General features: G+C 60.3%; 1 protein-coding gene across 1 annotated transcript; it reads left to right on the top strand.

The window, feature by feature from the left end:
• Positions 1–13,858: 13,858 nt before the first annotated feature.
• On the top strand, positions 13,859–26,126 carry PCDH1 (protocadherin 1). The gene is made up of 3 exons (XM_085073265.1): positions 13,859–14,212; positions 20,315–21,129; positions 22,646–26,126. Exons 1-3 carry the CDS (start codon positions 14,149–14,151, stop codon positions 24,914–24,916), a joined length of 3,150 nt encoding a protein of 1,049 aa, XP_084929391.1. The 5' UTR covers positions 13,859–14,148; the 3' UTR covers positions 24,917–26,126.
• Positions 26,127–26,390: the final 264 nt, after the last annotated feature.

Raw genomic sequence — 26,390 nt, 5'->3', positions numbered from 1 at the left:
AGAGCAAACTGGAGCTCAGCACTTCCCATCCCTCCACAAGGACTTAAGGAATTGCAAAAGGTTCTCACAGAATCATGGAATCGTGGACTGGTTTGGGCTGGAAATTAAAGCCCTTCTCATTCCAAGCCTCTGACACGAGCAGGGACACCTTCCACTAGGTCAGAGTGCTCCAAGCCCAGTCCAAGTGCCCCATAAGCCAGAGCTGGGTTTAATCTCAGTCCCTGCCCTACCTTTGGCTCTGGTCCTGCCTCCCAGGCTGCTGTGAGCCCCACAAAGCAATCCCAGGGACATGGAGCCAGGATGCCATGCCTGGGACCGAAGGAAGAGCAGTTCTCACTGTGCCACATTTCCTAGGACAGGGAGATGGATCAATCCTGGCCCTGCAGATCTGTGGGAAAGGCAGGGATGGGAATGTGATGGGACTGGGGCTGGAGCCTGCTTAGCAGGGCTTTGGGAGTACTGGGAAGAGAAACAGGGATGGTTCATATTGCTCTGATGGCAGATGCATGAGATGGAGCCAAATGCTGTGGAGAAAATAGGGATTAACCCACAGAGAGCCAAGAGAGAGGGGGAGAAAATGCAGAGGGTAAAACACGGGATGGAAATCAGGAAACAGAGATGGCAGGGAGCTCACGGAGCACAGGGAGCATGGGGAATGGGGGAAATGTGCTGAAGATTTGGGAATAAATGGCCAAACACTGGGACAACCTCATGCAGGAGCAGGAGCCTCATTCCTAAACTCATCCTCCTCCTCCTCCTCCTCCAGCAGGGAAGCAGAGGCAGAGATGGAGGACTCAGAGCACAAAAGGCAGCAAATCCCCAGGCCCGGATGACACATCTGGAGTCCTCCAAGAGCTCCAGAGCCAGCGCCGGAGCTCTCAGCAATAACACACAAATTCACATCCTCCAACTGTGGCACCGGGGGCACTAAAGGCTGGGCCTACATTTGGAAGCAGGCCCCGGGGTGTGCTCGGCCTCACAAACCAATAAGCTTTGCTTCAGCGTGAGCAAATGCTTGGAACAATTATGCAGAGGCGTAATTAGAAATCTCGGCGAGCAGGGGCTCCTGAGCTGCCGTATCCAGCACTTCAAACGAGCACACCAGCTCCTGGTTTGCAGGCTGGCTTATTCCTGGGGCTGCTTCCCCCCACGGACACACCAGTCGTGCCTGTGCAACAGCAGGCACGGTTTGGGGCTGGGATGGAGGGGCTGGCAGCAAGGAGAGCTGTGAGCAGAGCTCAGGGCCAGCAGGACCTGTGTTTTGGCTCTTCCAAGCCTCCAAAACCCACCCTGAGAGCTGCAGGTCCCACCCAGCAGAGCTCATGGCCAGCAGGACCTGTGTTTGGAGGAGTTTAGGCTCTGCCAAGCTCCTAGAACCCACCCTGATAGCTGCAGGTTCCATACAGCAGAGCTCAGGGTCAGCAGAACCCAGATTTAGATGGGTTTAGGCTCTGCCAAGCTCCTAAAACCCACCCTGAGAGCTGCAGGTCCCACCCAGCACAGCCTGGGCTGTGGGGCTTCATCCCTGTGCTCCCAAGGGTCACTGCCCTGTCCCTGTCCCCAGCATGCTGCAGCCAGCAGGGATGCCCTGCACAGAGCAGAGGGATTGGTGGGAGGAAGCAGCACCTCCAGGCACAGAAGGGAACCTGCTGTTCATGCACAGACCAGGAGGATGCCATGGGAGCACCAGGCAGCTCCATCCTGGGATTCTGCACATGAATAGATTCAGCCCCTGGCTGAGATTTGCCTCTGTCACCAGCTCAGGGGCTGCAGTGCCAGGAGGGTGATGCCAGAGGTTGTTGGTTGCTCCTGGGGTATCTTTTTCTCCTTCAAGGTATCTTTTTGCACCTCCTCATGTCCAGCCATCGATCTGGGGACGCCTCAAGGAAGGTAAATGCAAGCAGGTCCCTGGAAGTGTCCAAGGCTGGGTGAGACTGGGCTTGGAGCAACCTGGTGTAGGAGGAGGTGTTCACTAGAAGAGTTGGAATAAGATGGTGTTCAAGGTCCTCTCCAACCCAAACCACTCTGTGACTCTGTGGTTGTAAAAAATGCGCAGATGTGGCACTTGGGGACATGGTTTAGTGGTGAACACGGCAGTGCTGGGTTAACTGTTGGAGGTTTTTCCAACCTAAACAATTCTCTGATTCTGGAATCTAAATTCTACAGAGCCGCCTTGAATTGGTGACATCAGCCAGGAGCTAAAATCACCTCATTCCCTCAGAAAACCTGGCTGAAAGAGAAGGAAATGAAACCCAACCCTCCAGTGCCCAAGTCCCTGGCAGTCCCCAGAGGCACCAGGGTGGCCCTGGGTCCTGCAGGGCTGGGCCTGCTGCTCTGGGGTTTATTTTATCACTGCTAACAATAGGATTGCAAACCAAAATTCTCTTATGGCGTCCTCTGTATCACTTCCTCCCCTCCCACTTTGCTTAACGAGGTGGAGGGGCACGGGAAGGTCCACAGGGTTTTAAATACCTGACTCAGGCTGGAAATAACCACCAAAAAAAAAAATAAAAGCAGCTCAGAAAGACTTTTCTGTACTATTTTTTTGGTGATAAAGCCCTCTAAAAAGCACTCCTGGGATGATCCTGATGCTCGGGGTGCCCCTATTTGTGTGCCCCAGCCCTCTAGAGCCCCCGTTGTTTGGAGTGGGGGGCGGGCAGGCAGCTGGCACAGGGGAGAGCTTCTGCCCCAGGCTGTTCTCGGCAGAAAGGAGAGCAAGCGCCTCCCTCCAGGGCTTCCTCTGCCTGCCTCGTGCCCCGGGGCGTTCGTGCACCTTCCTCTGGAGCTTTGGCACCGCCGGGACTGCGGGGGGATGCTGGGCTGGGAGTCCCCATGCAGCTCCCGCAGCAGCTGCCGAGGGGCCTGAGGATGGAATCAGGAGGGACCCCCGCCCTGGCTCTGCACTCTTGGAAAAGTAGGACAGGTCTCCCAGGCTCTGCCGTGCTCCTTCCAGCAGTCCCAGCATGTCTCTGGTTCATTGCTGCTAACCCTGCCCTCTCCTGCTCCACCAACGTGATCCTCAAACCCGACAGAGCCCCTGGTTTCACCACCCCTGCTTTGAGCTGGGCCTGTCGGGTGCCTCCCAGGGCAGCTGTGGGGTCACAGGGCAGAAGTGGGGCAGGGAGGAGGAATGGGAATTTCCCAGCCTAGAACTGCCCCTTCAGCCACTTAAAATCCCACTCAGGAGACTCTTGGTCCTTGGTGAGGCACCTGAACTCCCTGGCATGCCCAGAAAGGACCAGGAGGTGATGGACACCGTGAGCATCACCAGTGGTTCTGGTGCTGGTGTCCCTGCAGGGCTGGCAGTGGTGAGGTCACAGCAGTGGGGATGTCACAGCAGCAATGGTGTCACAGCAGCAGCGGTGGCACAGCAGGGGTGATGTCACAGCAAGGGTGGTGTCATGGCAGCAGTGATGTCACAGCAGTGGTGATGTCACAGCAATGGTGGTGGCACAGCAGTGGTGGTGTCATGGCAGTGGTGATGTCACAGCAGCAATGGTGTCACAGCAGTGGTGGTGTCATGGCAGCGGTGATGTCACAGCAGGGGTGATGTCACAGCAGCAATGGTGTCACACCAGCAGCAGTGGCACAGCAGCGGTGATGTCATGGCAGTGGTAATGTCACAGCAGTGGTGATGGTGTCACAGCAGCAGTGGTGCCACAGCAGCAGTGATGTCACAGCAGTGGTGGTGTCATGGCAATGGTGATGTCACAGCAGGGGTGGTGTCACAGCAGTGGTGGTGTCACAGCAGTGGTGATGTCACAGCAGCGATGATGTCACGGCAGCAATGGTGTCATAGCAGCGGTGGTGGCACAGCAGTAGCAATGGTGGCACAGCAGTAGCAATGGTGGCACAGCAGTGGTGGTGGCACAGCAGTAGCAATGGTGGCACAGCAGTAGCAATGGTGGCACAGCAGTAGCAATGGTGGCACAGCAGCGATGATGTCACGGCAGCAATGGTGTCATAGCAGCGGTGGTGGCACAGCAGTAGCAATGGTGGCACAGCAGTGGTGGTGGCACAGCAGTGGTGGTGTCATGGCAGTGTTGATGTCACAGCAGCAAAGGTGGCCCAACTGCTGTGTCTTCCCACTCTCTCCCTTTCTTTCTGCAGCTGCCCCATGCCACTCTCTGTGAGGTGACACTCTGGGTGTCACACACGAGCCAAGGGCTGAGCTGGCACGTGGATCAGCCCAGCTGGGGCTCTGGAGCAGCTCCTGCACAGGGCAGGGAAGCAGGAACGGGGCTCAGGTGTCCTTGTGCCCTGGATTTCTGCAGTCTGCTGCTGGCTGTGCCCCCAGCTCCTGTCACCGAGCCCCCCAGTGACACCAGTGCTGCCCCTTCACCTCCCCCACACTCCAGAGGGGCCGAGCAGCTCCCTGCCCACTCCACAGTGCCCTTCACATGCTCTCCAGCCCACTCCAGGTCCGAGTGATGCTGCTGCAATCAGGCCAAGAGGTTTCATTTTGCAGCAGAACTGTGACCAGGTTCACTCCAAATGTCTCGCTCTGAGCCAGGCCAACTCTCCAGTGATTTTCCTTCCTCTGCTCCTATTCAATTGGTGTGCCTGGCACTGCCCTCCCTAACCCTGGTGGCACTTCCCTGTGACCCCCCAGTGCCATCTCCACACTCAGCCATGATTTCCAAAATGCCTTTGGGCCAGCTCATGGGGGATTTGCCAGGGATCTCAAGCTGAGGTGGTTCAGAGATCTCGTTATCCCGTAAAAATGGGATCTCATTATTCAAACTTCCCTTCCAAATTGTCACATTTGTTTTCCTCCTTGCTGTGGAGAAGACCCAGAGACTAGGAGAGGTTGTGCTTCCTGCCCCCACATCCTACAGCTCAAAGTCTCTTGTGGTTAAAGCCTTGGTGACTCTGAGCCAGAGTGAGGCTGGAGGGTCAGGGCCAGGCTCTGGCCACAGGAAGAGTGACAGGAAGAACATCCACCTCCATGGTGAGACTGTCCCTGTCATTCCTAGATCCCAAGAGCCTGGTCCATACCCTCCCCGGTCTCTGCATGGCTCTTAGACCCAAAACTCCCTGCTCTCAGCCCATTCCATCAACCCTCTGGCACTTCCTCATTTCACTGCTCCCACATCCAGACACATTCAACCTCTTTCCAAACCAAACCCCTGAGCAGCAGAGCCCGGAGCTGGGAGCAGCATCTGGGCCACCAACCCATCATCCCTGCAAGAGGCCAGGCCAGGAATGCTGATTTCCTCCCCCCAGACCCCAGGAAGGAGACACCTCCCTGACCCCAGTGCCTGAGCTGCCCACCCCATTCTGCAGGTCTCAGACAGCCTCTCTCCAGGCCACCCCACTCCACCCCTGGCCCTGGCAGAGGGCAGGGCTCAGTCCCATGGGTACAGGGCCAGCTCCTGCCCTGTGCCAGGCCACCACTGCTGCTGGCCATGGATTCGTTTGCCTGCCTGGCTCTCTCAGCCCGTGGCTGCCAGGCTCCCAGGCATGTGGGCTGCAGTCCCTCCTGGGGACCCTTGCACCGTGCCAAGGGAGCTTTTCTTATCTTCACAGGAATGAGAACCTTTCCGAAATCAAAGTGCTTGGGTGGCTTTGAAGAGTTTCCTCTGGAGATGAAACGAGGCTGTTTGCAGCGCCAGCGATCGCTGCTGAGCCGCAGCTCCTGGGGACACCGGGCTGCTGGGGAGCACTGGGCAGTGGCCCTGGGGCCACCCCAGGCTGGCCACTTTGGCCACAGGAGCCACCTCCGGGCTGGAAGCTGCCCCTGGTGCAGAGCCCACCAGCACAGAGCTGTTCTGACTCGTTCCTGCACGCTGGGAATTGTGTGCAGTGAAAGGCAACCAACAAAGGGACGTGTGAGAGGATTATGTGGAGATGCTGGAGATGTTCAAAGCACACCCTGTGCTGCTCGAAGCCTCCAGTCCCCAGGACCCACAGGGCCTTTTTGCAAGGGAAAAATGAATTCAAGGGCCAGTGCAGCAAATGAGGCAGAAGGAAATCTCCCTCTCTGGAGGAACCCACCCAGCCTGGTCTGGAGGTGGATGTGGAGGGGCCAATCCTGCAGTGGGGACAGGCAGTGTGCATGTGATGTGGGACTCAGCAGCACAGGCTGTACCTGCCAGCCTGCCCTGGGGAGCAGAGGATGCCTGGCAAGCCGCTGTGCATGTAGATTATTTGTTGTTTGATATTTTCCCTTTAATGCTTTTGTCCTAATATAAATACACCAAAGTTCAGGGCCCGGCAGGTTGTGCCTGCTAGGGATGGTGGAGTCAGGGGTTGTTTTGGAGCAATCCATGCTGTTTGTTTACCGGGATGGGCAAAGTCTGCTCTCCCTGCTTGCTCCCATTTCCTCAGAACCCAAAGCTGCCTCACCCCCTTCCTGCTCAGCCCTGCCACCTTTCCCTGCCTCCACAGCCTTCCTGCTCTGGGCAGGGCATGCTGGCCTGTGTGGCACCAGCGAGGCTCTGTCTCTGGGGACAGAGGGACTTTGTCCTTCCGCAGGAATCCAGGTGCATGCCGGATGGCAGCCTGGGGCACTGATGCTCAGCCTACAGGATGTGCTGTGAGCTCTGTGCCATCACCCTGGCACCTGGGCAAAGCTGGCAGCAATGTTCCATGCCCACCACTCCACCATGCATCCCAGGGCCAGCACCAGCACAGTGCCACATCCACCATCCTCATCCCCAAGAGATCCCTGCCCTGTCCCCAAGAGAAGATCCCTACAAATATCCCACACTCCAGGCCTCCAGCCATCCCACACAGGCTCATTGTCTCCCTCAGGATGTGCTGTATCTGATCCTGGCTGGCCTTTCCTGCAGATCCCAGCTTGTCTGCCACTTGTTTAGCACCACATTCCCCTTGGAGTCTCACTGCAGTGCCTCTGGATTTTGCCCTGAAGAAGTGTTGACTCCAGGATATTGCAGAGCAAACACAGAGCGGAGATAAACTAGCAGCATCACCCTGGCGGAGCAAACACAACCCCAGCCCTGCACAGGTCACTCAGGTCTGTCACTGCTGCCACCACCTCCCAGCCCAGCCCCTCGGTGGCCCTGTGCTCCTGCCACGTGCCAGCTCCACAGGGACAATGACCTCCCACCAGAGACTGCCCTCAGTGTGTTCCCATTCCCATTCCCATTCCCATTCCCATTCCCATTCCCATTCCCATTCCCACTGTGCTGCCCTGCTGTCCCCATCCCAGTGCCAGGGCTGCCTGTTCCTGCCCTGTTCCTGCCCTGCTGGTGCTGATGGCACCTTGGGTCCCTGTCCCCCAGCTCCCTTCTCCTCTGCTGTCCCCATGCCCTAACCCTGCCCTCGGTCTGTCCCTGTCATCTCCTGCCAAATCCACGCTGACCCTCAGCTCTCCATGTGCCTGGGCTGTCACCACCACTGTCCCTGGCCCACTGTGGTCACCCAGGGCCCTGCCATGGTCCCTGTCTGTCCCTGAGCCCTATAGAACTCTGGCCGTGGATCCCAAGTCTCCCCTGGCCAGGAGCAGGGATGAGGGATGAGCCTCTCCCTTTCTCTGTGCCCAGAGGAGCTCCTCTCCTGCCCAGCCCAGTCTCCGTGGACAAGTCCCAGCCTGAGCCCAGGTTTCTGTGTGTCCCATCCCCGTGCCAGTCACGGGCAGGGCAGGGCAGGGCAGGTCTGCTCTCCTCTCCTCTCCTCTCCTCTCCTCTCCCTGAGTCTCCTCCTGCTCCCTTGGACTGCAGGATCCTGTGGAAGGAGGTCACAGCTCCCCACAGCTCCTGTCAGGAGGATGTGGAAACCTCCCTTCCCTGGTGCCTGCTTGCCTGTCTCTAGGGCTGGACAGTCTCCCAGCAGCAGCTGGAGGTGGGATTTCAGGCAGGAGACCGTTGGACCCTAACAAAAGCAGGAAATGAGTGTAATTCTCCTTCGGAGGAGGAATGAATAGCAGATCCCCGGAGGAGGCGAGGCCAGCTCAGAGACTCGGCTCGTTCCTCACAAGGCTGTGCTTCCTGAGAGCTTTGCTCTTCCTGCTGCTCTCCAGACTCTCCCCCAGCTCTGCCAGACCCTCAGCAGCAGGGAATGAACCTCCAGAGACCTGGCCAGGGTGTCTCTTCCCAAACCTGCTCCTGCCAGGTCATGGGGTGCCTGGCTTTGAGACAGCCAAGGGGCCAGGGGACTGGAATGATGTGACCTAGTGGGTGACATCTCTCACTGTTTCCTTAAACCCAGGAACCCCTGTGCTAGACCCCAGGAGCAGGAATTTGAGTATTTTGGGAATAAAGAGAGTGCCAGAGGCAGGGGATGGGAGGGAGACCAGCACAGCCCAAATCTGTCATGGGCACAGTGCTGGGAATAGCAGGAGATGTCCCTTGGGTTTGCCTCCCAGCCTGGGGAAGCTGTTGGAGCATCTCATGAGCTTCCAACAGCCTGGGAGTGCCAGAAAAGCTCCTCTCAGGTCTGAATCCCAGGATCAGCTCAGCCACTGAGCACCAAAGCTCCATCAGCCACCAGGGCTTCATTCTGGGGCTCTGCTGCTGCCTTGAAGGGACCTCTGGTGCCGCAGAGAATGGGTGGGGATTGGAGAAACCTTCGTGAGTGCTGGAGCAGGAGATTGATTAATCAGTGCTCGGATAATTGCAGGGCACTGCAGACATTCTGTTCCCAGTGGACTGTGGAGGGAAGGGGTGAGGTGGAGGATCAGCCCAGGGAGGTCACTCACCCCAGCCCATCCTCGCCTGGGCCTCAGAGCTGCTCCCAGGATTAAATGGTTTCTTTTTTAAAGCGAGATCTAATCTGGTGACAAAAGCTGCAGCAGTGCTGTGAGCCCATCATCTCCCTGAGAAAAGCTCCTCCAGCCTTCAAACGCTTTCACCACTCGGAGGCTGGATTTCAATCCAAGGCTGAATCTGCCTCTCTTCAGCTCCAGCCCTGCTCTTGTTACACCTTGCTGTGGGATTTAAGGGCTCCCCGCTCTGTTTTCCACGTGGGAGGACATAGGCCAGGTGCTCAGATCACCTGATAACAGAGTTTTGTGCAGCATCACATCCCTAGGCCTGGCTTTGCAGCCTGTGGTCAGGTCTGTGGTGCTGCTTCCAGCTCTCGTGGTATTCCCCTGACATCCCCAGTGTGGGTGCCAGACAAAGAGCTCCAGCAGGGCGCTATTCACCGATTTTCAGCCCCCACAGCAGGGCACAGCAGCACACAATGATCCCTAATTACCCTTCCACGGACAAATCCGCATCGCTGGATGAGGCAGATATTCCTGGGAGGGCTTCAGACGAGCTCCCTGGGTTGCTGGTTAAAAGCCAGGGCTCCTCTCTGCAGCCTGTATGGGCATGTCCAGAGACACTGCTTTCCAAGATCCAGCCCGAGGGCTTCCAATCCAAACCTCAGTCCCAGATATATTCCGGATATCTGCAGTCAAATACCTGCTGACCATTAACCAGGTGTTTCAGCGTGCAAACATCCTCTTCCCTTTCTGTCTCATCACTCTGGGTGTCATTTTCCAGCTTTCCTAGCAAAGATTTCATCTCTTCGTCTCCATCATTGATAAAAATGTTTCACAGCAGCGGTTGAAGCGCAGGGCCCCGGGGGAGGGAGGTGGGAATTGTGCTCCTCTCTGCTCTCTCCCCATTAGCAGCCCCCTCGGAGATCTGCCAGGGAAGCAGTTTGAATCCATCTCATCTGTGCCCTGTTAATTCCTTCTAATGCAAGTTTTAATCAAAATGTCAGGTGGAAGGAAGTCAAATGCCTCGGAGAGATCCGAGTGTGCTCTATCAACACAAGTGCCTCTCTCACCCAGCCCGGTGATCCTGTCACACACAGACAACAGGGCTGGGTGACAACCCTGCTGGCCCTGCCACCACCGCTGGCTGCAGCTCCTCAGCCTGGGGACATCACAGCACCGGGTGGGACTTGTCCAGGGATCCACATGTGGATGAACACACCTCTGAGCATCTGCTCCAAGCCTATACCCACATTTCCTCCCCATTATCTAGGGAATGGTGCTCCCTGAGGAAAGGGATGAGCTTTCAATGTTGGATGAGGAGGTCTCTGATGCTCAGCCCCAGTGTCCATCCCAGGAGGAGCTCCCAGTGTGGCAATGGTGGAGCTGATGTGGAAGTGAGGGACAGGGGACAATGGTCCCTGAGGAAAGGTCCCCAAGGAAGGGGATGAGCCATCCATGTTGAATGGGGAGATTGGAGATGCTCAGCCCCAATGTCCACCCCAGGAGGAGCTCCCAGTGTGGCGATGGTGGAGCTCATGTGGCCTTGAGGGACAAGGGACAGAGGTCCCTGAGGAATGGGATGAGCTGTCAAGGCTGGGTGAGGAGACTGGAGATGCTCAGCCCCAGTGTCCATCCCAGGAGGAGCTCCCAGCCCGTGTGCCCTGGGATGTGGGGTGGGCTGGGCGCTGTGGGAGGACCAGAGCTCAGGGGCTTCCCCGGCTTGCAGGATCTTTCATCCTCCGTCACCGCGAAGCCAGGCCAGATCTGCATTTGCAGCAGCCCACAGAAGCTGCCTCTGTTGTCTTATTTTTGTTATTTTTGAGAGGATATTTTAGCGCTGAGCACATTCCCTCCTGTTGCCATGGCAGCCGTGACAGGGGTTATATACCGTGAGAAAAATACCAAAATTAATGAGTGAGTGAAAGAGCAGCCAAGAGAAAAACAAGGTTAAAAAAAGAGTTAAAACAGTAATAAAAACAATCTCCCAATAATTTGGCAGCGAGCATCCCACAGGCAAGACAGGCGGCGAACATGCGAGCCCTGCGGCTCCTCCGTGGATCCCAGCTGGGGCTGGCTGCCCGAATCCCGTGGCCAGAGCACCGCCGTGGTCCGAGGGATGCGCTGCTCCCACACCATCCCACCGACACCCCGGATGGAGCTGCGCCCACCCGGCTCCTTCCCCCGCAAACCTGCAGCCCTCGGTGACGCGGGAGGCGAGCGGAGGAGAAGTTCTTTAATGTGCTCATTTCCTCGCTTTTGGGGTTTGAGGATCTTTTTGTTTTTAATTGTAGAAACAAGCGGATTGTCAGAACATCTGTGTTATTAGCATTTGCTGCCCAAATCCGAGCTGCTGCTTCTCCTGCGGAGCCCAGAGCTGATGAGAGAGAGAACAGAGGAGCCTTTGAACTCCTTGCAGCAGACGGCAGCCAGGTTGCTGCGTGTGTGTGTTGGGGAGGGGGTATTTATTCTCTTGTAAGGTTCATTTGCTCGCCGTGTTTCCCTTTCTTCTTGCTTTCCCAGAGATTTAGCTGGATGCTCTTCCCTCGCAGGCTTTGTTCTTCTGACAGGGCCCCACCGGCACCACGGAGCAGCTGCCTCTGTGTGATGCCGGAGCATCCCAGAATGGGGGACCTGGAACATCCCAGCATGGGGGGACCTGGAGCTCGGGGCAAACCAGAGCCTCCAGCGGCAGCTCCGGGGGTGGTGGCACTGCCAGCACCAGAGCAGGCAGGTGGGAAGGAGCTGGAGGGTCTCACGGAATTACTCTGCAGACAGAGCTGCAGTCTGAGGGCTTCTCGTTGCTCACACTGGCTCTGCTTTCTGGGAATGGTGAAGACAAGGTGAGGATGGGTGACTCATCTGGAACTGCTAAAGATCAGGAAGAAATTCTTCCCTGTGAGGGTGGTGAGACACAGGGTGCCCAGAGAAGCTGTGGATGCTCCATCTGTGGAAGTGTTCAGGGCCAGGCTGGACAAGGCTTGGAGCAACCTGGGCTAACAGAAGATGTTCCTGCCAGATAAGGTTGGAATGAGGTGTTCTTTGAGGTCCCTTCCAACCCAAATCATTCTGTGATTCTACAATAACATCCAGGAGAAGGAAGTGCAGGGAATGGCAAAGCTTCCTGTGCTGTCAGAGGGCAAGGAGCACTCTGGCTCTCTGGGAGGAGCTTTCAAAGGCAGCTGGGTGGAGGAGGAAGGTAGAGATGGATGAGGCAGCCCTGGGGTGACATCAGTGGACAAGGTGTCCCCCAGCTCCCCAGGCCACGGGTGCTGCTGGCACTGCAGAGGGCTCTGCCAGGCAGCTCCTCTGGGCTGCACACAGGTGGTTCCTGATGCCAGGACACTTTTGCCCTGCATTCCTAGAGTCTGGACCTGTCCCTCAGCAATGTGCCTGAGCAGAGGCTGAGGTGACAGTCACCGCTGTCCCACAAACAGGAGGCATGCAGTGATCCATGTACGTGCTCAGCTCCCCAGCACTCCCCGTGCAGCCAGCGATCGACTGCCCCGTGACTCTTGTGAAATGCAAACCTTTGGTCCCCAGCAATCTGGAAATTTTGCTGTCCCTGCTCCATGGGCAGCCTTTGATCCACGGGGTCACTCTTGAGTTTCTCCCCTTGCTCCAGCTCTCCGTCCCTCCAAGGAGGGCTGCCAGTTACTGATCCATCAAATCTCCCCTTGTCTCTGGGGAATTTCATTCCCTCTCCCTGCCCAGCTCCCCAGCTCACGCTGGATCAGCAGGGCACAGCCTGACAAACCCCACAGCTCCTCTGCCTGCCCCAAAGGTGGGCTTTGACCTTCCCTGGCTTCTCACTTCACATCTTCTGCTAAATTGGCTTCATGTGAATTGACACTCAGAAAAAAAAACCCGCACATGGACGCGGAGGAGCCGACATCTCTGCAGGAGCAGAAAGTCTGGGAGGAGAGCTGTGCTTTCCATCCTGAGGGATGCCTCTCCAGCCCCTTTTCCTGCCTACCAGCATGCAGCCCTGCCAGGGGCTGAGCTCGCTTGTTGCCGGGGAAAAGCGGGGAGACTAGGGAGAAAAGCAGAGCAATTTGGGGGGGAAAACGGGGTGATTTAGGGGGTGAGATGGAGCCGGGCTGCTCCGAGCAGGCAGGCGCAGCCTCTAGATGGTGCAGTCATGCAGCCGAGCTGAGCATGTGTGCAGCGAAGGGCGCTGCGCAACAGGTTGGCGTAGCTCAGCGGGGAGACGCGCTCCCATCCTCGCTGCGGCGGAGCGGGAAGGACTTTCCAGCATCCTGGCGAGAAATCCGCTCCATAAGCGGCCCGGAAGCGGGTGAGGGGCAGCGCCGAGGGGTGCGCGACCCTCGGAGGGTGCCGAGGCCTTTGGTAGGGCCGGGCTGCAGCTCCAGCCCCTGGCAGGGAGCGCGGCCGCTCCTTGCAGGAGCACGGAGGCGGCGGAGGCAGCAAGGGAAGGGGCAGCCCTGGAACGCGCCGTCCCCAGGCCCTCGGGGGCTTTGCTCGGCCACCCGAGGTGCCGGGGTGAGGAGCCGGCTGAGGGAGAAGAGCCTGTGAAGGCATGGCAGGGGCGCGGGGAGCTCGCGGGTGCTTTTGGGAGTCGCAGGTGCTCGGTGCTGCTGCGCCCCGACACCCCGCAATAGAGCCGTGATTCACCGAGGTGTGACGGCAGGGCACAGCTGCCACTACAGCCCCGCCACCGCAGCCAGCAGGGGTGGTTTGCAGCCTGCCCGCAGCCCTGCTGGGCTGGGGGCTGAGGAGGGGTGGGCACAGCTCCCGCTGAGCTCGTTCCCAAGGAGGGACCCCGCCGGCTGCGCTGCCCCGGGTCCCCGGCCCCGTGCAGTGGGGTTGTGCCGCTGTGAAGCGCCGGCTGGGAGAATAAATGAGTGAATGAATGATTAAGAGCACCGAGAGGGGAGCGAACGGGGAGACACGAGCCACACGTGTGCGGGCGCGGAGCGGAGGGGTCCCCGGGGTCGGGGGTCCGGGGAGACCCCCGACCTCCACGAGCGCGGGGCTGGGCGCGGTGCCGGCAGCCCGGAGCCGAGCGGCTCTGCCCGGCAGCCGCTGCCCGCTCGTCCCGGCAGCCCGGCCGGGCTCGGGATCTGATAAGGAGCCGGAGCTCCACCTCCCCGTGGTGGTGGCGGCGAGAGGCGGAGGCAGCGGCGGGCGGGGGGGGGAAGGGGCCGTGCCTGCGCTGCGCTTCCCCTGCACATCCTCACACACACCGAGGGACGGAGGCGGGCACGGACCGAGCTGCCCACCGGGGCTGCCTCCAGTCTGAGCCGCCGCTCCGCCGGAGGAGCCGCAGCCCCGGCCCGGGGAGGGGGGCGGTCCCCACGGGACATTTATATATTTTTTGCCCCCCCTCCCCTTTTTTTCTTTTTTTTTTTCTTTTTTTTTTTTTTTAATTTTTTTTTCCTATTTGCTTTTCATCCGTGGATAACGCTCGAGAGGAGCCGGGGGGGTGGGGGGAGCTCGGTCCCGGCGGGAAGGAGGCGATGGAGACGCCGCGGGACCAGCGCGCAGGGGCTCGGCACGGAGCGCAGCGCCGGCACCATCCAAGTAAGAGCTGCGGCGGGGCCGGGACCCCCGCCCGCAGGCAGGCAGAGCCGCGGGGGGGTGCGGGGTGCCCCGCGCCGGAGCTCGGCGATGTGCGGGAGCGCGGGGCCGGGCGGCGGCGGGAGCGGCGCTGGCGAGCATCCCGCTCCCGAGCATCCCGCATTCCTCCGCTTCCCTCCGCGCCGGGCTGCGCGGAGCTCCGCGGCCAGCGGGGCGGCTCCCGCTTGTCCCCGGTCCCGCCCGGCGCTGCCACTTGTTGTGCGGCTCGGCGCGGAGCAGAGCGGAGCGGAGCGAAGCGCGGCCAGCTCCGCGCAGCGCAGGGCGGGCGGTGATTGCGGGAAGACGGCTGTGGCGGGGGCTGCGCGCGTGTTTCGGGGTGTTTATTTTTCCGCGTGGGGGCGGCTCTGGGTGTGTGTCTCCCGTCCAGCCCTGGGTGTGTGCGCCCGCGGACTGCGCGGCTGCGTGGGAGCCGCAGAAGTTGCGGGTGAGCGGGGAGCCGGCTGGGAGCGGGGCTGTGCGTGTGCCAGGGCGGCGAGGTGTCCGCGTGGGGTGCGTGTGACACCGGGGTGCGGGGACGCGAGTGGGGCGCGCGTGGCTGTGTGCGGTGCTGTGTGTGTGTGTGACGGGGTGTGCGTGCGGGTGAGTGTGTCCGCGGGTTCTGCGTGTGTGTGCGTGAGTGTGAGTGTGTCAGCGGGCTGTGCGTGTGAGGGTGAGTGTGTCAGCGAGCTCTGTGTGTGTGTGTGCGCGGGTGAGTGTGTCAGTCGGCTCTGTGTGTGCGGGTGAGTGTGTCAGTCGGCTCTGTGTGTGTATGCGAGGCTGAGTGTGTCAGCCGGCTGTGTGTGTGCGGCTGAGTGAGTGTGTCAGCGGGCTGAGTGTGTCAGCGAGCTGTGCGTGCCGGCGCCGCGGAGGATCCGTGTTTCCCGGTTCGCTAGGCTGAGCGTGAAGCTGGTGCCGGCAGAGCGGCTCCCGTGTTTTTTCCACGGGTATCTGTGTGTGTCTCTGTGCGTGTCTCTGTGTCTCTGTGCGTGTCTCTGTGCGTGTGCGCGGGGCTGGCGGAGGCGCCTGGGGGAGCGGGGGCTCCGCTCCGCTCCGTGCCCGCAGCCGGAGCCGGCGGCAGCCGGAGCCTCAGCGCGGGCAGCGCCGCGGGGAGCGGGGAGCCTCGGCCGCGGCGGCCAGCAGCGGAGCCCGGCCTCCATCCTCCCTGCCAGCCGCCAGAGCCGGCAGCAGCGGCTCCCTCGGCGCGCTGCGAGGCCGGGTGGACTCTGTCCCCCTTCCCCAAGGTCCCCCCAACCCTCCGGGCTGCATCCCCGGAGCAGAGCCGCTCCCGCTGTGCCCATCTCCCAGCGGCCCTGCCGGGGTGTTTCAGGCCCGCGACATTTTTGTCTTCCCCCAGGGCCCCTCTCCAGCCGGGGTGGAGGGTGGGATGGTGGCAGGAGGGAACAGGAGCCCGGAGTGGTGTGGGGGACCCGCTGGTGGGAGGCTGAGGGCTGCCGCTCTAGGAGAGGCTCTGACAGGTCTCTGCCTCGCTGGCTGCCAGAGTTGGAAGGGATGTGGAGAAGGCAGCAAGAGGAGGGAGGGCCCTGGGCTTTGCCGTGTTTCCATCACTGCACAGCTCTTCGGGGATGATTTTGGGGTGAAGCTGTTGCCAAGCGCGGGGGGTTCCTCCTCGCGGGGTGCTCTGACTCCGGGCACTCGGGCCCAGCTTGCAGAAACATCGAGCAGCCGCAGTGGCAGCCGGAGCTGGAGCAAACCCTGGGTCGTGCTATGGAATAGCCAGGATTCAGCCCATCCGTGCCTTCGGTGCAGGACTGACCATCAGTGGCCGTTTTCTCAGCTAACGCGATCCCTGATCTCCGAGTGGAGCTGGGATGAGCTGTTTGCCGCTTGCTGGGATGTTTGCTCCAGCTCTGAGTGTCGGAGCAGGGCTGGGGGGAGCGTGGGGGGGATTAGCACTTGTGTGCTCAGTGCAGGGTTTGGACAGACTTGTAAGCCGTGGCTCTGAGCCATGCAATCAGCCGTTGGGAGCAGGGAGAGGATGGACTTTGGTGCCCATTCCCAAAGCGGTGCTGCCTCCCGTGGAACGGGGCCAGGAGGCTGTGGGAATCACAGGGAGCACAGGCTTGTTCAAGCAGTTGCTTAAATTCTCGGTGCTTTATAACCTCCCTCTCATTAGAGCTTGTTTTTTTTTGGTGGGGATGGCTGAATTCTGTCGGATTTTGCATGCCACTGTCCTCTGAGAGCTTCCCAGTCATGCATTAAGCAGCGTGACTAACGCCTCTCTCATGTGGTTCAGTCTCTCTCACACTCTCCCCGTAGGGAGAATTGTGTGTGCGGAGGAATAGTTGTTTTGGGAGGGGTTTTTATTTTTAAGTGCTCTGTGCTCTGCCAGCAGGTTGGAAAAAGGTGCCTGGCACCAGAGAAGAAAGTGTGGGATGGTCCTTAGATCCCATGGGAAAATAGCCTGGTGCCTTGGACTGGCCCCTGGGAAGCCTCTGTCTCCTGCACAGACGTGCTTGTGGAGGCTTCCTCCTCCTCCTCCTCCTTCTCCTCCTCCTCCTCACGCCCAGCTCTAGGCTCTCACGTCTGCGCTGTGTCATTCGCACCCCTGGGTGCCGAGCAGGATTCCTGACCCTGCTGATTCCTTATCCTACCCAGCCCAGGGCCCTCGTGCCTTCCAGCACTGCCCCTCAGGCTCTCAGCCCTTCTCTTCCTCCAGCCTCCCAGCTCCGGAGGGTTCCTTCCTTCACCTGCAGGAACAGGGCTTGGTTCAGACTCCAGCCCCATTTTTGGAGCAGAAATCCTGGGCACCTTTGGGTGACACCCTTCCTCCTTCAGGCTGGCACAGGGCTCCTGGTGTTTCCAGCTGCAGGGCCCTCCCTCCTGCCTACCTCAGCCATGTGAGGCACCAGCACTGCCTTGAGACTTTCTCCTTTCCCTGTGATCTTTCACCTCTCACCAGGGCTTAGTCAGGATGTGGCTACGTCACCAGCAGCCAGGGCCCAGCCCAGTGCAAACAGGGCAGTGGCGGGCACAGCGCCTCTCCCAGCCCGGGCATCCTCCAGGAGCCTCTTCCCAGCCACTGGAGCTGCCCATCTTCCCTGTCCTCACTGCCAGCCATCCCCAAAGGGAGCACAGCGGTGATGGATCTCGGGGCAGGTTCAGCCTGGAGGGGCAGGTGGATGTGGGGGACTCCTGCGAGTGCAGGTGTGGCAGACACGAGCGTGACCCAGGTGCCAGCACCCCCGCACGGGTGACATCACACACATGCACACGGGGCATGCGCACACGCGGGCACACGCGTTGTGTGGGGCACACACACGTGCAGGAGCATGAACTCACACCTGGGCCGTGGTCCTGGAGCGGGCATGGATGTGTGTACAGGCGTGTGACATGTGCACACCCTGCTTGGGCACACGGGTGGTGTGTGTGCCTTTTCCTATGGACACAGAGCCCTGCTCTGGGCAGATGCACAGCAGGAATGTTCCCAGTGCACACCTGGATACGTGCACAGCCCCGGAATGCTCTCAGGATGTGTGCACACCCCTCAAATGCTCCCAGTGCACACCTGGATGCATGCACAGCCCTGGAATGCTCTCAGTGCACACCCAGAACAGCCACACAGTGTGTACACACACTGCCCGTGCTGGTGCAGGGATCTGTGTTGTGTTTCTGCTGGGCTCCTGATCTCCTCAAGCCTCAGCCTGATCCAGGGAAGGAAGAGGTCTTGCTTTCCTCATCCCTTCCTCCAGGAGTCACACATTCCAGTGCCAGTGTGGGCAGTTCTGCATGGCCTCAGCCAGCTAGGAATGGTGTTGCTCTTCACGAAGGACGTGGCAGGACAAGGGAGCAGAGGCAAACTTGGCTTTAGGGCCACAGTTTCCTCTCCAGGCATGGAGATGTATTTTCACTGCGGAGGGAGAGCTCATGTCTTCCCCATGTCCGTGGGGAAGTGGAAGGGTGGAGAGGCCGGGAGCTGTTGGCTTTTGGGAAGTACCAAGGAGGACAGAGCAGGGTGCTCCACTTGCTGACCATCTGTACAATGCCAGGGCAACCAGGAATTGGGCACTTGCTGTGTGGCACCACAGAGGGGGATGGAGATGGAGCACTTGCCATGGAGCTCTTGCTTATCCTTGGGTGCAGAGTACGGAGAGAGGGAATGATGGCAGTGGGGAGAGGAGGGTGATGCTTGGGGCCTTGGCAGATGTTTGTGGCTGTTCGTTTTAGGACACTCAGCCACTGGGTTTTTGGGTGCCAGTGAGCTGTGTTGAACCCCTTCACACTCACAGCTCAGCAGAAGCTGTGTGGGTGCTGCTGGACCCCAGAGGAGGAAAATGTGTTCCTGGAACGGAAACCAAGGGACGGGAAAGCTGGTGGCCAAGCACAACAGCGATCAGGGGCTTGGTGGCAGGGCATGTGGCTTGGCACAGGAGGGGACAGTGTGTGGGGCTGGCGGTGTGCCTGGCATGGCCTGGGCAGTGTGTGGGCATGGGGAGGAGGTGCCATGGTGGGGGCAGCGGTGCAGGGGTGTCTCTGCAATGCAGGGGGGCAGAGCTCCGGCACCGCTGCTGCAGCAGCGGGGTGGGCACTGGCACTGGGTGGGCACCCAGTGCGTGTGTGCCATGTCCCAGACTGGAGTGGGAGGGAACGGGAAGGAACAGTGTGTCTGCAGCGAGGAAGGGAACAGGAGCTGCTGGCGCAGGGTGTGGGGTTGCCTAGTGACTGTGCAGCGAGGGGGATGCTGTGCTGCCGTTGCAGTGTGCGGGGCTGGGCACTGCCGGGAGCTGCCCAGGGGGTTCCTGCACTGCAGCGCAACCTGGGCAGAGACCCGCTGTCCCTCTGCCTGCCAGGGACACGGGGGTGGCAGTGCTCCGCGTGCAGTGCAGGAGGGATGATGCTCAGGGCCCCTGCATCCCTGCAGTGCCGGGTGGGTGGTGCCTCTGCACCTTGCAGTGCGAGGCTGGCAGTGCCACTGTGCTGGCAGTGCAGCGAGGGCAGTCCTGCTCTGTCCCTGTCGGGACAGTGCCCCGCGGCCCTGCAGTGCTGGAGAGGTGGCAGCCCTGCAGCCCTGCATTGCCCCATGGCCCTGCAATGGTGCAGTTCCTGCAGTGCAGACAGTGCCCTGCAGTGCTGGATGGGCGACATCCCTGGAGTGCCCCATGTTCCTGCAATGCTGGATGGGTGGCAGCCCTGCATTCCTGCAGTGTCCTGTGTCCCCGAAGTGATGGCTGCTGCTGTTCCTGCAGTGCAGGCAGTGATGGATGGGAGGGAGCTGGATGCTGGCAGTGCCCCGTGTCCCTGCAGTGCTGGGCACATGGCAGCCCTGCAGCCCTGCAGCATTCCATGGCCCTGCATCCCTGCATGGGTGGCAGCCCTGCAGCCCTGCAGTGTCTTGTGTCCCTGGGTGGGTGTCAGCCCTGCTTCCCTACAGTGTCCCATGCCGCTGTGGTGCCAAATGGGTGTCAGTCCTGTATCCTTTCAGTGTCCCATGTCCCTGTGGCGTCAGATGGGTGTCAGTCCTGTATCCTTTCAGTGTCCCATGTCCCTGTGGTGCCAGGTGGGTGTCAGTCCCCCATCCCCTCAGAGCAGGCAGAGCTCCCGTTTGGTGCTCCCGTTTCTGCAGTGCTGGCAGCTGCGTGCAGTGCCTGTGTGTCCCTGCCGTGCGTGGCAGGCAGTGCCCCTGCACTGGTGGCACACAATGCTCCTGTGTTTGGGTGGTGAGAAGCTGTCTCGGAGCCTGGCCGGCTCCCATCGGGTTGTTGGCAGCAGGCTGCCTGCAGTCCACCCTGTTAGTGTGCCTCGTTGGGTCTAATTACAGTTGGTGTGGTGACGAAGAGGGTGGACAGTGGCAGTAGTGGCTTCCTGCAAGTGACAGGGCTGAGGTTTCAATGACGGGTTACTCACTCCAGCAGGGCGTTGCAAGAACTTTGCAAGCCGGGACGGGTCCTTCGGGCACCGGAGGCTGCCAGGAGCCCTCAGCTGGGCCAGCCCCAGCAGCCCCTTCCCTTCGGGAGCCGTGCCAGCTCCATGTGCAGTCCCACATGGCGCAGCGGGATAAGCCAGGGAAGTGGGCTGCTCCCTAACCTCCGGTGTCTGTGTCTCCTCCAGCTCCCCTGCAGCGCAGGATGAACCCGCTGGCATCCTGCCTGGGCCTGTGGCTCCTCTGCCAGCTCCCTGCCCTGGCCTCGGGGACACGTGTGGTCTACAAAGTGCAGGAGGAACAACCCCCCAACAGCCTCATAGGGAGCCTGGCCTCCGACTACGGCTTACCAGACATTGGGCACCTCTACAAGCTGGAAGTGGGGGCCCCGTACCTCCGTGTGGATGGCAAGACTGGGGACATCTACACCACAGAGACCTCCATCGACCGGGAGAGCCTGCGGGAGTGCCAGCACCTCCTGCCCGGAGAGCCCTGCTTCCTGGAGTTTGAGGTGTCCATCACCAACCTGAATGGGAACGGCAGCCCGCGCCTGCTCGAGGGGCAGATCGAGGTGCTCGATATCAATGACAACACCCCCAACTTCGCCTCGCCCGTCCTCACCCTCTCCATCCCCGAAAACACCAACATTGGGACGCTCTTCCCCATCCCCCTGGCCATGGACCGGGACTCAGGCCCCAACGGCGTTGCCTCCTACGAGCTGATGGCTGGTCCGGAGGCGCAGGAGCTCTTTGGGCTGCAGGTGGCCGAGGACCAGGACGAGAAGCAGCCGCAGCTGATCGTCATGGGGAACCTGGACCGGGAGCAGTGGGACTCCTACGATCTGACCATCAAGGTGCAGGATGGGGGGAACCCCCCACGGGCGAGCAGCGCCCTGCTCCGCATCACCATCCTGGACATGAACGACAATGCGCCCAAGTTCGAGAAGGCCCTGTACGAGGCGGAGCTCTCTGAAAACAGCCCCGTGGGGCACTCTGTCCTCCAGGTGAGTGTGGGGGGATCTCCTCCTCCTCGGCACCCCTCCTGCCTGGCTGCAGGGACAGCCCAGGGAGCATTGGCATGGCTGTGGTTCCTCCAGGGAGGAGGGAGGGTTGGATGGAGGAGCCCACAGTGTCACCCGGGGCCAGCGGGCAGGCAGGTCCCTGGGATGTCACATCTGCTCAAGCGAGGCTGGAGAGAATGCACAGGAAGACGTGGCCAGAGCAGGGCTGCAGGACACGGCTGAGGGGCAGCAGCAGGGCTGCAGGGAGCAGGGTTCCGGGTTACTGGGAGGGCTGGGACCTGAGGGCCACCAGGAGTCTGGCTTGGGGCTAGAGTGGTCTCAGTGCTGCCTGCAGACAAGACATAGAGCCTTTCATGAGTTGCATTCCCTTGGCTGCTCCATGGAAACTCAGGAGGTGGGGACAGAGAGCATCCCTGCTGCCTGTGTTGGGGCTGGCCATGGCTCCGGGAGTGCCATGCTGTCTGCAGGGAGCAGGGGCTCTGCCCCATCTCGGGCAGTGCTGCAAACTGTCCCAGGGAGCCCAGGGAGCTGGATCTTGGTGGATTTGGCTTGGAGGGGGCATTGAGATGATAGTAGTTGACATCTGTTTATCTGCAGCTGCCATCTTAATAAGCAGAGCGCGGCCAGCTCTCATCTGCCTGCTAATTCTGATGTGAATTTTTTAAGAATTCATTTTTCACTGTTAAGAGAATGGGAGTTGGAAGCAGATAAGGGAGCTGCATGGCCGGGAGGAGAATGGGCTGAGACGCTGCTGCTGCCATTGCTCAGCTTTTATCTTTCAGGGGGAAAATGACTTCCGCCTGTTTTGTGAGTGGAGGTAAAAGGTGGAATTTACATTTAACAACTTTCGTTCTCCATCCAAATCTGCTGAGCAAGATAACGGCAGAGCAGCAAATGGTGCAGAGAAGAGGCTGCTCAGAGAGCCGATTAGGGAGGCAAATGTTAGACAAACCTCATCTTCTTTAGAAAGCAAATAATAGGCATAGAGGCAGGTTTATGGGGATGCAGGGCTCCTGGCGGGCGGCAGGGATGGACGGTGCTGTGCAGGGCTTAGGCAGCCCCAATCCCTGCTCGGCTGCATCCCTGGATGCCGCGATGGAGCTGCTGCAGTTCCGCACGGCGTTGCCTCCCTCCTCGCCCTCACCTGAGCCAGGCAGCTGCTCCAGCCTCTCCTCGGGGGCACAGCTGGAGCTATCCCTCCCTGCTGCTGGCTGGGTCTCAGCGGCACGGTTCTGGAGGATTCCCTGCGTGCCAGAGCCGGCCGGGAGGGTAGCTCAGCCAACCGGCCCAGCCGGTTTCTCCGGAAGAGCGAGGCAAAGCCTCCATGCCTGAGGGCGGCTCCCAGCTGCTCTGCCGGTCCCAGGCTCTTTGCCCCACAGTCGTTGGCCCCAGAAGAGGAAATCCTGGTTTTTCCCCAGGGAAGGCCACGGCAGTTTGCAGAGGGGCTCACTCCGCCGTGCCTTCCTCCATTGTCATCGTTTGTCCCTCTGTCCCCCAGGTGAAAGCCAACGACTCAGACCAGGGTGCCAATGCCGAGATCGACTACTCCTTCCACCAGGCCTCGGACATGGTGCGGCGGCTGCTGCGCCTGGACCGCGCCACGGGGCTCATCACCGTGCAGGGCCCCATCGACCGCGAGGACATCGGCACCCTCAAGTTCTCCGTCATGGCCAAGGACAAGGGCGCCAACCCCAAGAGCGCCCGCGCACAGGTGGTGGTCACCATCAAGGACATGAACGACAACGCGCCCTCCATAGAGATACGAGGCATAGGGTTAGTCACCCACCAGGATGGCATGGCCAACATATCGGAGGACGTGCCAGTAGAGACAGCAGTGGCTCTGGTGCAGGTGTCTGACCGAGATGAGGGCGAAAATGCCGTGGTGACCTGCGTGGTGGCTGGTGACGTCCCATTCCAGCTGCGCCAGGCCAGTGAGACGGGGAGTGACAGCAAGAAGAAATACTTCCTGCAGACCACCACGCCGCTGGACTACGAGTCGGTGAAGGAGTACACGATTGAGATCGTGGCCGTGGACTCGGGGAACCCTCCCCTCTCCAGCACCAACTCCTTGAAGGTGCAGGTGATGGACGTCAATGACAACAAACCTGTCTTCAGCCAGAGTTTCACCGAGGTGGCCTTCCCTGAGAACAATGAGCCCGATGACCTGGTGATGGAGGTGAGTGCCACTGACGCTGACAGTGGCTCCAATGCCAAGCTGGTTTATTCCCTGGTGACAGACCCCGCCTCCAAGGGCTCCTTCACCATTGACCCCGACTCCGGGGAGATCCGGGTGAAGGCGGTGCTCGACCGAGAGCAGCGGGAACGCTACGAGTTCTTGGTGATGGCGGAAGATAAGGGCAGCCCCAGCTTGACGGGCACGGCATCTGTGGCCATCAACGTCATGGACAGGAATGACAATGACCCCAAGTTCATGCTGAGTGGCTACAACTTCTCAGTGATGGAGAACATGCCGCCTCTCAGCCCCGTGGGCATGGTGACAGTCATCGATGCTGACAAAGGAGAAAATGCCCGGATCCAACTGTCAGTGGAGCAGGACAATGGGGATTTTGTCATCCAGAATGGCACTGGCACCATCCTCTCCAGCATTTCTTTCGACCGGGAGCAGCAGAGCACCTATACCTTCCGACTCAAGGCGGTGGACGGTGGGGATCCCCCCAGGTCTGCCTACGTGGGTGTGACTATCAACGTGTTGGATGAGAATGACAATGCCCCCTTCATCACCTCCCCATCCAATGCCACCTACAAGCACATCCTGCCCCACACCAGCCCCGGCCAGCAGGTGAGCAAGGTCAAGGCAGAGGACATCGACTCTGGAATCAACGCCGAGCTGATCTACAGCATCACAGGAGGCAACCCCTTCGAGCTCTTCCAGATCTCCCCTCAGAGCGGAGACATCACTTTGGAGAAGGAGATCCTGCGCAAGCACCACGGCCTGCACCGCCTGGTTGTGCGTGTCAACGACAAGGGCAAGCCCTCGCGGCACGGCACGGCCCTGGTGCACTTCTACGTCAACGAGACACTGGCCAACCGCACCCTGCTGGACACGCTGGTGGGGCACAGCCTGGACACCCCGCTGGACATCGACATCGCCGGTGACCCCGAGTATGAGCGCAGCAAGCAGCGGAGCAACATCCTCTTTGGGGTCATCGCCGGCATTGTGGCCGTCACCCTGGTCATCGTGCTGGTAGTCCTGGTGCGCTACTGCCGGCAACGTGAGGCCAAGAGCGGCTACCAGGCGGGCAAGAAGGAGACCAAGGACCTGTATGCACCCAAGCAGGCCAGCAAGAGTGGGAAGAGCAAGGGCAAGGTGAAGAAGAGCAAGTCTCCCAAGCCGCCCAAGCCTACGGAGGATGAGGAGGAGACGGGGCTGCAGAAATCGCTCAAGTTCAACCTCATGAATGATTCCGTCAGCGACAGCCCCCGCATCCACCTGCCCCTGAACTACCCTCCGGGCAGCCCGGACCTGGGCCGCCACTACCGCTCCAACTCACCGCTGCCCTCCATCCAGCTGCAGCCTCAGTCACCCTCCGCCTCCAAGAAGCACCAAGTGGTGCAGGACCTGCCGGCCACCAACACCTTTGTTGGCACCGGGGACAACAACTCGACGGGCTCCGAGCAGTACTCGGACTACAGCTACCGCACCAACCCCCAGAAATACACCAACAAGCAGGTAGGAGAGCTCATCCTGAGGCCGGCAGCGGCGCCCCCGCTGCACCGGGGAGCCATCTGGACAGAGGTGTGGGAGTGAGCGTGGACTGGCCTCCAGCCCTGCATGTGTTGCCCAGGGGGCTGGCGTTGGACTACCCCGGAGCCAAGCCACGGAGCCTGGGCATGGTGCAGGGAGGGGAAGGGGATGGTGTGGGGGAGGCCAAAAACTGTCCGAGCCCTTGTCAGAGCGCCCGGGGCTGGGTCCTGGTGGCGCTGCCTGGGTGACGGTGACGCAAAGGGTGCTGCATGCGTTTGCCTCTGCATGTGGGGCTCTGGGCAGGGAATGCCACCTGCCTGCGTCCCCTTTGGGGACCAACTCTAAGAGCACCAAGGAGGGCAATGCCCACCCTCCCATCCCTCCCTTTGCTTGGGCTGGCTTGTGGGGAGGAGGGACTGGTCCTGCTCCTGCCACGGCCGTGTTGCAGCCCTGCCCTGCTTCAGGGAGCAGTTGGGAAGGCTCTGGCCTCGCTGTTGCCAGCCCTGCTCTGCTGGTGCGGCTGAACCTGCCACCATCCCTGCGCCAGGGCGCCTCAAAGGGAGCTCTGCACCCGCTGCGGCTGCCCGGGCAGGTGGGGCTGGGTGGAGGAGCAAAGATCTACCTTTTTCCCAGGCTCAGGCTCTGGCTTCCCCCAGGCTCGGGCCCTCTGCCACAGCCGGCGCGGGGAAATCCAGGCTTCTCTTAGCACGAAAGCTGGGCCCGGGGCTGTGGCTCTGTGGGAGAGGGAAGGTAGATCCTCGTGGCGCGGGAATGGTCCGTGTGGCAGGGCTGGGGCTGTGCTGGGGGCTGGGGGAGAGGGGCACGGAGGTCTCTGCTGCGGTCGGGTCACTGCTCTTGGTGTCACCGGGGGGTTCTCTGCGTGTGGGCAGGGTGGAGGCAGGTCTTGGCTGCTCGCTGGTGTGCACTGGAGCTTGGAGCTGAGCCACGAGGTCGTGGGCTGAGCGCGGAGCTTGCAGGACCCTCTTTCTTGGGCTGTCTGGCCACTTAGGAGCTTGCACCACATTTCTGCTTTGGCACCTCTGTCCTTAACCAGCCAGGGAGGGAGATGGGGAGCGAGTGCCTGTGGCTTTGCCTTCTTCCTGGGGCCCTGTGGGTGAGGACCACCCACTCCCCCCCGTGCTGTACCCCCTGTGCCCCATGAGACCCCTGCCCCCTTCTTTGTACCCCAGTGAGCGGCAGGCTGGGCTCCTGCCATGGCGCTGAGCTCAGCTGCCCTGTTGGATTTGACTTCAATAAAGTTTTCTATTTTTGACCACTTGTGCCTTATTTTCCCTGCTGCCCCTGAAGAGGCTCTTGCTCCCAGCAATTTCCCAGGCATATTTTCCATGTCCTCAGCCACTGGAGCACTCAGGCCCTGCGGAGGCCAGAAGTGATGCTCACGTGGGCTGGCCATCTCCACCAACCCTCTACCACACCCCAGCATGGCCAGTCCAGAGGCCTCATGGTGCTGACCCTTCATCCCCAGGTTGACTTCTCCCATGTCCAGGCCCTCTGAGGATGTTCCTCCAGGACGCAT

Source organism: Lichenostomus cassidix, chromosome 13, assembly GCF_008360975.1.
Source record: "Lichenostomus cassidix isolate B80296 chromosome 13, HeHo_3.0, whole genome shotgun sequence".
Lineage (NCBI taxonomy): Eukaryota > Metazoa > Chordata > Aves > Passeriformes > Meliphagidae > Lichenostomus > Lichenostomus cassidix.
Note: the sequence above shows the minus strand (reverse complement) of the source record. Positions and strands in the feature narration are given on the sequence as shown.

Bases quoted from the DNA above. Each gene is read 5' to 3' on its own strand.
- PCDH1 (XM_085073265.1), top strand. From the start codon at position 14,149: ATGGAGACGCCGCGGGACCAGCGCGCAGGGGCTCGGCACGGAGCGCAG. The intron at 14,213-20,314 runs GTAAGAGCTGCG...TGTCTCCTCCAG, and splicing joins GCAGCGCCGGCACCATCCAA to CTCCCCTGCAGCGCAGGATG. The intron at 21,130-22,645 runs GTGAGTGTGGGG...TCTGTCCCCCAG, and splicing joins TGGGGCACTCTGTCCTCCAG to GTGAAAGCCAACGACTCAGA.